This window comes from Bidens hawaiensis, unplaced genomic scaffold (genome assembly GCF_021521415.1).
Source record: "Bidens hawaiensis isolate Kalapana, Puna unplaced genomic scaffold, B.hawaiensis_p1.1 tig00016259_1, whole genome shotgun sequence".
Lineage (NCBI taxonomy): Eukaryota > Viridiplantae > Streptophyta > Magnoliopsida > Asterales > Asteraceae > Bidens > Bidens hawaiensis.
The window spans coordinates 235523-247994 of NW_027492482.1; the positions used below are offsets into that span (position 1 = coordinate 235523).

The following is a 12472-nucleotide window of genomic DNA, read 5'->3' on the forward strand; positions in this document are numbered from 1 at the left end:
TGTTTTTTTCAAACATCATTGATTGTTAAATATACACAGCGTATAGACGTATTTGAGTTGTGTCAAACTGCAGTCTGCAGGACTGATATTTCCGTACCATTGTCGTGCACGCAATCTCTATTCAACTGAATCAACTCATATAGGGCTTGGCAAGTTGGTGTCTACACAAATAGGCTGGTGTCTACAAAAATCAATCCAAACTATGGTATGTAAGCATGAATATATAGTATCACGTAAAAAAATCTATACAAATTCTTGCTACACTTTTGTGTACACGTGGAATATGATCAACAAAATAATGTTGCCCCCAATTATATACCAATCAACAACTTTAACCACCATTTTGCCAAAATCTAAACATCAACACCTTGTGATCTAAAGAAGTCATCACGTGTATGCGAATCTAGACCGTCGGATCATTTTTCTTCTCATGAGTATCTGATATGATGTCTCGCAACTCTGGAAAAACCGTTATGACCACAAGTTCAAGTAAACCGTACCCAAGTTGCTTCAAACATACAGCCGACTGCAAAATGTACACGTTTCTACACACCTTTTACAATCAAACCGAATATGTTAGAAAAGCCGTAAAGTATATAAGTTACCTGGCTAAAATAATAAAAGTCTATAGCACTTTGCTTGTATTGTTTTTGTCCGATCAAGCTGACCAATGTCGTCGGGGCTCCATCTAAAAAAAGCATTCGTCATTTACTACAAACGAAAAAGTATAAAACCACAAATATATATATATATATATATAAGAACTCTTTGGAAATTGAGAGCTTTGAGAACCATTTTGAGCCACAAAAAAAAACCTTTTAAAAAAAATTAAAAAATATATATATAAAACAAAAAAAACGAAAATTTTTAAAAAGTAAAAAAACCAAAAGTTTTTATTTTTCATCCCGGTTTCATAAAAAAAACCGTGAATTATACACATATGTATATTTTTATTTAATCTCGATTTACATAGTGTACACATATGTACATTATCATGTATCTTAATTGTACACGTGTATAAAGAATAACTTGTATAAAATTGAAAAATACTTATTATACATATATGTATAATTTTGTTAAACCGATATTTTTTTTAATTTTTTTATATTTTTTTTATAAAACCAGAATGAAAAAAAAGTTTGGTTTTTTACTTTTTAAAAAATTTTTTTTTTAAAGTTTTTTTTGATGGTCCAAAATGGTTCTCAAAGTTCTCAATTTCAAAATAGTTCTCACATGATCCTAGTCCTATATATATAAATCTACCTAATATCATGTTCCTGATATCGCTAGCTCTACGCGCTGCCTCTAGCTGCTCTTCGAAAGACCCTTTATTGTTTTTACCGGCTGCCGATGGTGCTTCACAAGAACTCTCGTTTGACTGAGAAGACTCGGGTTGACTTTGTCTTAATTTCAGAAAAAATATGCCTCCAGGCCAAAGAATCTAGCAAAATGTATATTTTCAGATATTTTCGAATTAGCGAATAATTTTTAAGTACAAAAATATGTTAACTGTTTAGTAACTAACTTACATTCTGGACCCAATGAATTCCTTGAGCAACAAGAGTATCATTTCTGAGAATATGGATTTGTCGTAAAAGACAGTCATCGATTGCGTCTTCCATCATTAGTTGCAAGATTTGCTTCGATATCCAAAAAACCTGTCGTCTGCAACATACACAAACGTTGTAATATTAACAAATAATATTAACTAGGGGTGGCAAATGTGACTCATTGGGTTGAATGGGTTGTATTAAAATGTATATAATGAGTCAGAATGGGTCAAACTGAAAAAAGAATATGATTGAAACGGGTAAAAACGGGTTAACATTTCTTGAAGGTTTCTTTCTTTTTTTTTTAATGGAACGAGAAAACGGAGGAACTTTTTAGTACTTCTACTTTTTTAGTTTTTGATTTATATTTCGAGTTATAATTTTTTAATTATTTTTTTTGAATTTTTTAATGAGGGCTTTTTGAAATGGGTCAAAATGGGCTGAGATTTCAAAAACCCCTCATTAAAAAACTCAAATAAAAAAAATTAAAAAATCATAACTTGAAAGATAAATCAAAAACTAAAAAAGTAAAACTACTAAAAAGTTTTCTTCGTTTTTCTCGTTCCATAAAAAAAACTTGAGAAATGTCAACCCGTTTCAATCATTTTATTTTTTTAGTTTGACCTATTATATACATTTTAATACAACTCATTCAACCCATGGGTCACATTTGACACCCCCAATATTTAACCATACTAGGTTTTGAGTTTGATACCAAGATATGAAATAAACCGAATAACAAACCTTAACCAGCCTCTTCTGTTGAGTTGAAATATATTGTCTACCAAATTTAGCAAGGGTACACTTACATTAGTTGGGGTCCACTGAAAAAAGAAACACAGAAAACAAATAATAAACTTTAATGAAAATGAAAATTTCACAAAGGGTTTATGTCGTTGCGAGTATCTTGCTTGTAATGATGTTTTTCTCGTAATAATATTTTTTTAATTGGCCAATCAAAAAAAAAGGGGGTTTAAAATGTCAACATAATAAATATGGGTGTGAAAATTCCACAAAGACTCTAAACGGGTCCGGCCAGTTTCGAGTCGAGCAAACAACGGTTAAACTGGTCAAGTTTTGGTCAACCAGAATGATTTGTGGGTTGACCGTTTAATTCTATAACTATTTTTAAAAAGGGTGATGGTAACTGTACACCAGGTCTGATTCCACATCATACAGGCCATATGATGGCATACGGGCCATATGATAAGCGAAAAATGGGACTTTGTCAGTAGTTATATCAGCCGTTTACGTGTCAGTCAAACAGATTATATGGGCCGTGTGATATGGCAAATGGGTCTTCATACGACCTAGATGACCATTTTTTGCATGTCATATGGCCCGTATGACACATCAGCGGTGTCTGAATAATGTGTTTGTGGTGTTTGTATAGTCAAGCCCTTTTAAAAGTTATTTTACATACATTTATATCATCTTATAAAATTTTATGTGTCAGTCAAACACATTATATGGGTCGTGTGATCTGGCAAACGGGCCCTCATATGGGTCCTCATACAATCCAATGACACATCAGTGGTGTCTTGATAATGTGTTTGTGGTGTTTGTATAGCCAAGCCCTTTTAAAAGTTATTTACTTATTTTACATACATTTGTATCATCTTGTTAAAAATTTGTAATTTTAGATTATTAATATGCAAAAAGTAGTATAAAATAAAATTCCAGGCTTAACGGTTATGTTCATGTCAATCCACAAACACGGCCCATTTAGCACACATAATACAAACACAAAATTAAACTATCTTATGGAGATAACTAATATCACCTCTACCGGCACACCAAATGGATCTTCCTTAAGACCAGAAGTTGAAAGAATATTTGCAGCGGGCCCACCTCCTTTATTGTGAGAAAAACTGTTGGAGTTAGTTAGCTTTGTACCCGAATCAGTTAGCTCATCAGTCTTAAATGACACGTTTCTGTTAGCAAATGACGCGGAAGATTCGAAACCCGAGCCCACAGCTTTCTTCTTTAAACCACCAGAAACCCCTTTGATTTGGCGTACCATATCATCCACCGCTTCGTCCAAATTCACTGATAACCGAAACATAAAGGCAAATTTGATAACTATAACCAGTTGAGACGGTTAGATTGCTCATGTGGCATTTTCTTTGAAATTACTAAATGTCTCAGTCAGAATTCAGATGCCACATGGCATATGCATATCATACACTACAATGACAAATAATATGCCATGTCAGCATAAAATAGACTGCTGCTGTTGGATAAATAACATACCTGCTAATTTTCTCACAACTGATGATGACCTTCCAAAACAGTAACTCTGTAGGTGTAAATTGGTAATATCTTTTAGAACTACACTTTCGAATATTTGCATAAGGTTATAAGTTAATGTATACACAAACTAATACCTTTGAAGTCATGCTTAAGAAGTCCCACACTTCATGTTGCTCAGCAATATTAGCTATAGACAAAAGATCCTGCAAAATCACAACTTTTTCAATTTTAAATCGACAGATTTTAAGTTTACGAAAATTTTATTAAAAAAATATAGGACCATACTTGAAGATATTTATCAAGCTGTATACAGCGTTGATGAACAAATGCGTCCTCTGTGCTAGACGAGAATATTCTTTTAGGAGGCAACTGTAATGTGTAATTTGGAATGGCTTTAAGATGTCTATGCAATCTCTCAAAGTTCCTATATCTGCAAGCATAATATATATTAACAGTAAGTAATTAGTTTGTTGGTTAATTAAAGAACACCGGTTATTTAAAGAACTTAGGAACAGGACCTTCTTTTCACTTGCCAAGTCTTGTTATCAGCATCTGTCACTGCAATTGAATAGACTGCAAATGATTTTAAACTAATATTCTCAAAGTACGCTCCTAGAACCTGTAAAATGCACATAGATTAAAAAACCTGAAATTAAATTTAAAGATCTTTAAAATAATCTTACCCGGCACCTGATCTTTGGAACTTGTCCTTCAGTACGTGTTACTTGATCATAACCAGGATTATTAACATTATGTACATCATTATCTCCACCAACATTCGCGCTATAAAACTCAGAAATTATCGGCCCACCGACTTGGTTTTGATCAGAAACATCAGAAATATTTCCATCTATAAAATCAGAAGAATTTAATATCTTGCTTTGATCAGTCAATATTCTACCATCAAGATTTTGCGGTTGATCATTTTCATTTATTCCAGCATGATATTTTTGCTTCTGTGATTTCCTTTTGTAATTTCTTCCTTTGGTCCACATATTTTCAAGATTTTCAGGCTGAAGGACTTCTGTTCTTCTTTGGGTTTTAGCCTCAAGACCCCGGGCCCACGCAAAGGATTGCGGGTTCAACGGTCCATCTTGACCCGGCCCACTAATTATGAGCCCAGGTGGATTTAAATTTATATTTAAACCCATTCCATTTTGATCATTGAATATATTACTCTTTTGACTACTAGAAGAGTCGCGTTTCATAGCATCCAAATCTTGACTTTTTCCATGATTCTGGTTTTGACCCGTGACATTAGTTGACTGATCATCGTCACCTGCTTTGTTTCCTTTATTATTGTTGGCGAGGAGAAGGCCCGCGATCAGTTCATTGATAAAACTATAGCAACATGTCAGATAGAAATACGGTTAAAACTAGGGGTGGCAAATGTGACCCATGTGTTGAATGAGTTGTATTAAAATGTATATAATGGGTCAGAATGGGTCAAACTAAAAAAAGAAAATGATTGAAACGGGTCAAAACAGGTTGACTCAAGTTTTTTTTTTTTTTTTTTTTTTTTTTTTATGGAACGAGATAAATAGAGGAAACTTTTTATTATAATTACTTTTTTAATTTTTGATTTATAATTCGAGTTATTAGTTTTTAATTATTTTTTTGAATTATTTAGTGAGGGGTTTTTGAAATGGGTCAAAATGGGTTGAGATTTCAAAAACCCCTCATTAAAAAATTCAGAAAAAAATAATTAAAAAGTCATAACTCGAAATATAACTCAAAAAGTAAAAAATACCAAAAAGTTTCCTCCATTTTTCTCGTTCTATAAAAAAATAAAAATAAATAAAAAAACTCGAGAATTGTCAACCCGTTTTGACCCATTTCAATCATTTTCTTTTTTTAGTTTAACCCATTCTGACCCATTATATACATTTTAATACAACTTATTCAACCTAATGGGTCACATCTACCACCCCAGTTTAAAAAAAACAATCAAAAGTCAAACATAAATCCTTACACACTCACCCAGGGCTTGCGAATCTCATAACGGGTTGCATTACCAAACAAGTTAAAAGCTCTCGTACAATGCACCGAACTAAAGCGCATTGCGCTTCACGAGTTCTAAGAACTGCAGCCAAAACCGCCCCCATAATCCGTTTTAGAAACTACAATATTAAGCGCCATTAGATAATCTCACAAAACTATTGTCATTAATCATTAGTTCATTATATTAACTATTTCACATTAAAAGTATAGAACTCTCCGCTCAGTCGCTCACACCTTGTACTCACTCTCTGAAGATATCAAAGCTGGATGAAGATCATTAGACGCCTTTAAATGATGTTTCAATCTTTCCTCTCGTTCTTCAGAAGATAATGTTACCATAACCTCTATCCCAATTGCAGCTTGATTTTTCCTAAAAAGTTCCAAATGATCACCTACTAGATCAACCAAATCCCTGAAAAATTGAATACATATTTGAATAATAATCACAGTTTCTTTCGGTTTCTAATTGCCTACTTCGAAAGTGTAAAACACATACCAACCTGGTTAGCAAGTCAACGAGGTTTATGTCTTTGACACGTATAGAAATTTCGGCAAAAAATCCATAATAATTGCATGAATCAGCTGTGGTGCTTCCTTATCAGGTTTTATATTTGCATACCATAAATCCAGCACAAATTCTTGCAGAATTTTATTAACAAAATCCTCCATTGCAGCCTCAACTACTGGAGAATCAATCTTTCTCTTCCATTTAGATTGTGTAGGCAATGTCGAAAGACGAGAATCATTCACAGATAACTGTTTTCTCTCTAAATGAGATAAGTATGATTGTTGATTAGGTTTTTTGGTCTTCCAATGAAACTCCACTTCGCTAACAAAAATATGAAGCCCTGATATTAGAGCAATTGCTATTGGAACATTCATCCACATTGATTTGCTGGTATCTGTAAAAATTAGGGAATATAGTAATCAACATGAATGTTCAGATAACTATGACTGTAAACAAACCGAACAAGGCCTTGTTCACGTTCATCCATTAGCTTTTAACGGACAAGCAAACATTTCACAAACAACTAACTGAACAAATTTCTTGTTTGTGTTTGTTCATTAAGAAAATGAACTTGTTGGTGTACGACTCACAAACAGAAATGAACACAAGCAATGTTTTATTTGATTTGGCTAACCGAGAATGGTCACTGTCAAAGATTCTGTCCGGATACCAAGTTTGTGTGGATATTTTAACATTCATATGCATATGATGATTTTACATATAATTTAATCACATTATACTCATACATATTTTTGTTTTATAGTTAATAATTTTGCTTAAATCTATAAATAAGATCAAAAGTTCAAAACCTAGTGAACAAACATTAACGAACATACACAAATGTAAACGAACGCATTATCTGACGTTCACGATTGAACAAAAACGGCCTCTGTTCGTGTTCATTCATTTTAAAAAATCAGAATGACACTCTTTTTTCAACATAAACAAACTTCCGGCTGAACAGTTCATCAGCTCGGTTTGTTTGACAGCCCTAGCATACAATCGATTCTGCCTACGTTCGCTTAGCAAACTAACAATGTTCTAAATCTAATATCTAACTAATTAGGGCAAGCAAACATTAACGAGCATAAACTGGTGTAAGCGAACACATTATCGAACATACACAAAACTAACTACCGGCCAACAGTTCATAGTTCATCGGTTAATTCGGTTCATTTCACATCCCTAAATACAACTCTTCGAACAACTTACGTTTGGTTAATTCGGTTCATTTCAGCATGCTATCTAACAATATATGTTTAACCTGATATCCAAATAATTAGGGCATAAAAAACCTAATTCAAAATCACAATACACAATAATCGCATGGCAACAGAATCAAACAAAATAAAATAAACATGCTTACGTGTTAAGAAGTAAGTAACGATGAATATACAAACCAACCACCACACTGTACGAAGCTTTGCTTCTTCGATCACATGCTGCAACCTATCCATAGCGCATTAATTCGTTGCTTCACGTATTTTACATCAATAATAATAATGCATGCATCATGAAGAATTGTGAACGTAAATTGATTCAATCGTGTAACGAAGAAACCCTAGGGTGAAATTGATTCGATCCAAGTGTTAATAATAATAATAATAATTTGGGATCGTGATGATGATAATAAGTGTTTGCGGGAATCGTTGTGGAGACGTATTTTCATTTGGGTTCGAAATTATGATCTGACGTGGACGATGGGGGACACGTGGCATGATGAGATTGTGAATGATATGATGTTAGAATATCCATGGTGGCATGTTACCTTATAATATTTCTTTTTAAATGCTTTTATAACTGTCCTCAATAACCGGGTAAGTTTTAGTGAAGAATCAATTTTGTTCTTTACTTGTGTCAGTTTGAATCTCAAATTTCCATCCTACCGTGAATTACGCAGAGAGTTATGCTATTGTGGTGACGTAACGACTGTCAACTAGCAACCGCCGGTATGGTTTTCCGGGTGAACGCCTAATTCAAACTCTGAAGCTAGTGTCGTCCCGGTTAAGACAACATGGTTAGGCCAAAGTGGGACAACGAGGCTCTCTAATTTAAAGAGTATGATTGCCTAAACATAAATAAGAAAGACAATGTTAAAAGAAAATAACCATGTGAGCCTTCCAAAAGCGAAATGTCAGCCGCCAATATTAAATTTGAAGCTTCAGGCATGGCTTGCCCAAAAACACTATAAAAAAACTCACAAGTGTGAAAAGAACCTCATTAAGTTAGGTTTTGAACTCAAATTTTGTGTTTCTTCGATGAAATGTAAAATAAAACAAGTTGAACTTATTGGTAGGTCGTAAAATCTCCAACTTGGTCGCCCTCTTTCCCGAAGTGGCATGGTGAGTTTAGATGGATGAGCCGAGGAACCACATGTAGTTAAGGGCGTGCACGTAGATGAGAGAGATTGTAATTGTGATTTTATATTTTCATAATTGTATATTTTTAATTAGGGGAAGGTTAACGTACAAATGATATTAATGTGCTAAACGTGATAATCAAGTAGAGTAATTATATATGCAAGTAGAGTAATTATGTTACATAATTACTCTACTTTATATATAATTACTCTACTTGATTATCACATTTAACACGTTAATTTCATTTGTATTTGATCCAAACCATTTTAACTAATTGATTATATGAATTTCTTTTTTTAATCAACATATTCAATTAATTTTTTTTCATCAACTCATTGTAGCTTTTTCTTATTTTATTTTGTAACTAACAATTTAAAAATCAATAAAATAGAGAAAAATTGTTACTAGTGTTTTCTGAAAATATAACAATATGTAAACTTGTACTAGAAACCAAAGAAAAATTATTAGTACTTTTGATTGGTGACATTATTACTATTAGTACTACCATGGTACTTGTAGACTTATAATCTTGTACTAGAAAAGCAGAAGTACTAAACTTGTACTACAAAACACTTCTACAAATCTGCTATTAGGCTGAGGGGTGTGGGGGGTTCTAACAGGGGCGCGAGTGGGGGCTTCAGCCAATAATATTGTGACGTGTGGCAGAGAGAGAAACTGGATAAGGGGGGTGTTGGAGCCCCCGCTGGAGCCCCTGGCCCTTGTGTGGAGGGGCTCCAGCAGGGGCTCCAGCGGATTTTTTTTTTATTTTTTTATAAATATATTCAAAAAACGTATTATTAAAAAAACTCATAAATTATTAAAAAAAACACACATTAAAAAAAAACACATTAATATCTAAAAATAAAATAAAAATTAAAGTACTAAAAAAACATTATTCTTATTCTTCGGCTTGGTCTTCTTCGATCAACCTCTTTCGGATACGTTCCTTTTGCTTTTCCATCAGCATTTGATCGACCGGATTTAGGTTACTGAAGTCTCTTGTAAGGAAGTCCAAATCTCTTATTCGACTTTTTTCCTTTTTGTCATTAGAGGTTTTATTTTTGTCATTATATAGAGGTTTTAAGGGTTTTTTTTTTAAAAAATCGGAGCTCCAACGGCTCTTTTGGGCGAGCTCAACGGCTCTTTCTCTCTCTTCTCCCGCGACCACACTCACGCCTGCCTGGGGGCTCGCGCTCGCGCCCCGTTCGCGCCCCGGTTCGCGCCCCGGTGGTGTGGGGTTAGCGCCTGGGGGCGCGAGCGGAGGGGCTCTCGCGCCCAGGTTAGCGCCCCACACCCCTCAGCCTTACAATATTGTTAAAAAGCACTTTATTAACATAAGTTAATGTTTTTATAAAACCTGGATATCAAAAGGAAGATTTGCTAAGATAAAAGTTTAATAGTTAAGAGTAACTGGTCAAAGTATGCTAGTTTCTAACAATGTCCAACAGATATACTAATCAAAATAAAATTATTGTGAGTCAGTAATGGATGGAGTGAGATAGTATCAATTTGTGTTAGATGCTTACGGCAAAAGGAATATCGTTCAAAAACATGTAAGAGGAATGCCGGAGGTTAAAAAACCGCTGAGACTATCTTATCAAGACCATACGGCTCGGTGGCCTTAGGAGTGAACTAGTCTGGTTTACGGTTTAAAAAACAATGTTTCATAGCATGGAACCAACATGATAAACCGAGCCGGCCAAAATATTAAAAAATAGTAAAAGGAATATTTCTTAGTTTTTATAATTTCTATAAAAAAAATGAAGTTACTTTTTCACATATATAAATCTAACAATTTAGAGCATGCATGTACATTTAGTTATGAACTTATGATACTCAGATATTATTAACTTTAAAACGGTTTTGTGCTATTGAAAATAGTGTTTCTAATTTTTGTTTTCATAGACAAAGGTTTGTTATTTTTATTAAACTTACTATTTTAATAAACTTCTAAAAATCTAAGGGTTCGATCATATGCTAAAAATTGACCAAGGCGCTCAAAGCAATACCTATCCGTTTAAACCAATTATCAGTTCAGTTTAATTTGTCTAAAACCCATACTTAGCGGCTCGACACAAAAAAATTATGCCGAAATTGTCTGAAATGGACTCTAAACACCCTAAAATAAAACATAACAATGACAATCACAAATTCACAATAACTGCTATTCCTATTTTTATAACTTACTTTTTATATGGAAAAGTAGTAGCTAATCAAAGTTTGACTATCACAGTAGTTAATTTTACTTTATACATGTCACATTTGTCTGTATGTAGCCTAAAAACATCTCCAAAAATGCCACAAATTACTCTATTGGTTTTTTTTAACGGCAAACGAATCTTTCAATTGGACTATTCACTAAATGCATCACATTATGATACATTCGCCTTTCAATTCGTGGAAAGCCCTCACCTAAGGCTAACATTCGTGAACACTGCCCGAAAGCACATCAATGCAGTGAAATTAAACTCGACCAGTTCAATGATCAACTAGTGAACGTCACATATTTGCCTAGTCTCTCATCATCACCCGGTATCGCTAAAACTAAATCATATGGAAAAAAATCAAACCTGAATCACATAAAACCTAAACCTAAGTATATTCCTTACAAGTTACAACTCAACCATAACTCCATAAGCTCATTGACAATTACTTTATTGGTTAATGACCAAGATTTTATGTTGAAGCAAGTAGCCTAAAGTATGTGTACAACACAAGCTCAAATCTTGTCATCTTCTTTTCAACCAACCATTCATCTTTCCACCTTATCCCAAATCTCTCTTTTCCTTTTATATTTCATAAATTTTATTTAATTTTATTTTATTTCATCACCCACTCATTTGCCTCAAAAAACACATCAAACCTTTTTAACCCAATAACCACCAATGAGAACCACCTCAGCCACCCTATCTCCTATCAACTTCACACTGGTTGCACCCACCCGAACCACCACCCAAACCACCACTAAAGTAACCTACATTAAAGGACTCAACTCATATAATGGACTCAAAGCACACAGCACCAATGTGACATCACTAGGAACCATTGTTTCAACTGAACAACAATTTGCAAACATTGTTTGTTCATTAAAGAAAACATCAAATGGTGGTGGGGCCCTCACTGCCACGTGTAGTGCTGTGGGTGAGATATTTAGGATAGCTGCCATCATGAATGGGATCACTCTTGTTGGAGTTGCAATTGGTTTTGTTCTTTTAAGGATTGAAGCTTCGGTTGAGGAAGCAGGGTAAGATATGTTTTTTTGTGGAGATTAATGATTAATGATCAATGAATATTTTTGTATATCTCCAAAAATATTGTATGTTTTGTTTTGCTGTGTTGGATTCATGTAGAATCAATGGTAAAGATGTATGGACATATGTTATATATAATAACATCATTTATGCCATAATGTAACTTTGTTATTGGCTTAATATAACTATTTTAGTTTTCAAAGTCAAAGATCGTATATTAAGTTGTTTGTTCGTTTAAATAGTGTGATCGGATAATGCATAAATTTTTTTAAACGGCTGATTTTATTAAAAGACAAGTCTATACTAGCAACGAGTTAGACCATAGACAACCGTGACACTCGGTTACAAGAGCATCATAAAATACAATCATTGACTAATTAAAAAAGAACACCATATATTCTAATCCATATTTACTAACTTCCCTCTTTTTTTTACGAAACCTCTTAATGTCATATAAACCGTACAATGTACAAATATTCTTACTTTTTATAATATTATTACAAACTTATATATTCATCTTTTCATAATCAAGTTAATAATAAAATATTA

The 12472-nt window shown here is 33.6% G+C and overlaps 2 protein-coding genes across 2 annotated transcripts; one reads left to right on the top strand and one right to left on the bottom strand.

Annotated features, from left to right (window-relative positions):
* Positions 1-311: 311 nt before the first annotated feature.
* On the bottom strand, positions 312-6746 carry LOC143551059 (uncharacterized). Its single transcript, XM_077041581.1, has 13 exons — positions 6039-6746; positions 5784-5923; positions 4487-5144; positions 4322-4422; positions 4089-4233; positions 3938-4006; positions 3804-3849; positions 3334-3599; positions 3159-3169; positions 2295-2477; positions 1530-1665; positions 1264-1441; positions 312-688 (listed from the first exon to the last, which is right to left on the bottom strand). The coding sequence occupies exons 1-13, from the start codon at positions 6141-6143 to the stop codon at positions 546-548; spliced, it is 2181 nt and encodes a 726-aa protein (XP_076897696.1). The 5' UTR covers positions 6144-6746; the 3' UTR covers positions 312-545.
* A 4744-nt stretch (positions 6747-11490) lies between these two features.
* LOC143551052 (uncharacterized) lies at positions 11491-12065 on the top strand. The gene has a single exon (XM_077041577.1). The coding sequence runs from the start codon at positions 11558-11560 to the stop codon at positions 11918-11920; it is 363 nt and encodes a 120-aa protein (XP_076897692.1). The 5' UTR covers positions 11491-11557; the 3' UTR covers positions 11921-12065.
* Positions 12066-12472: the final 407 nt, after the last annotated feature.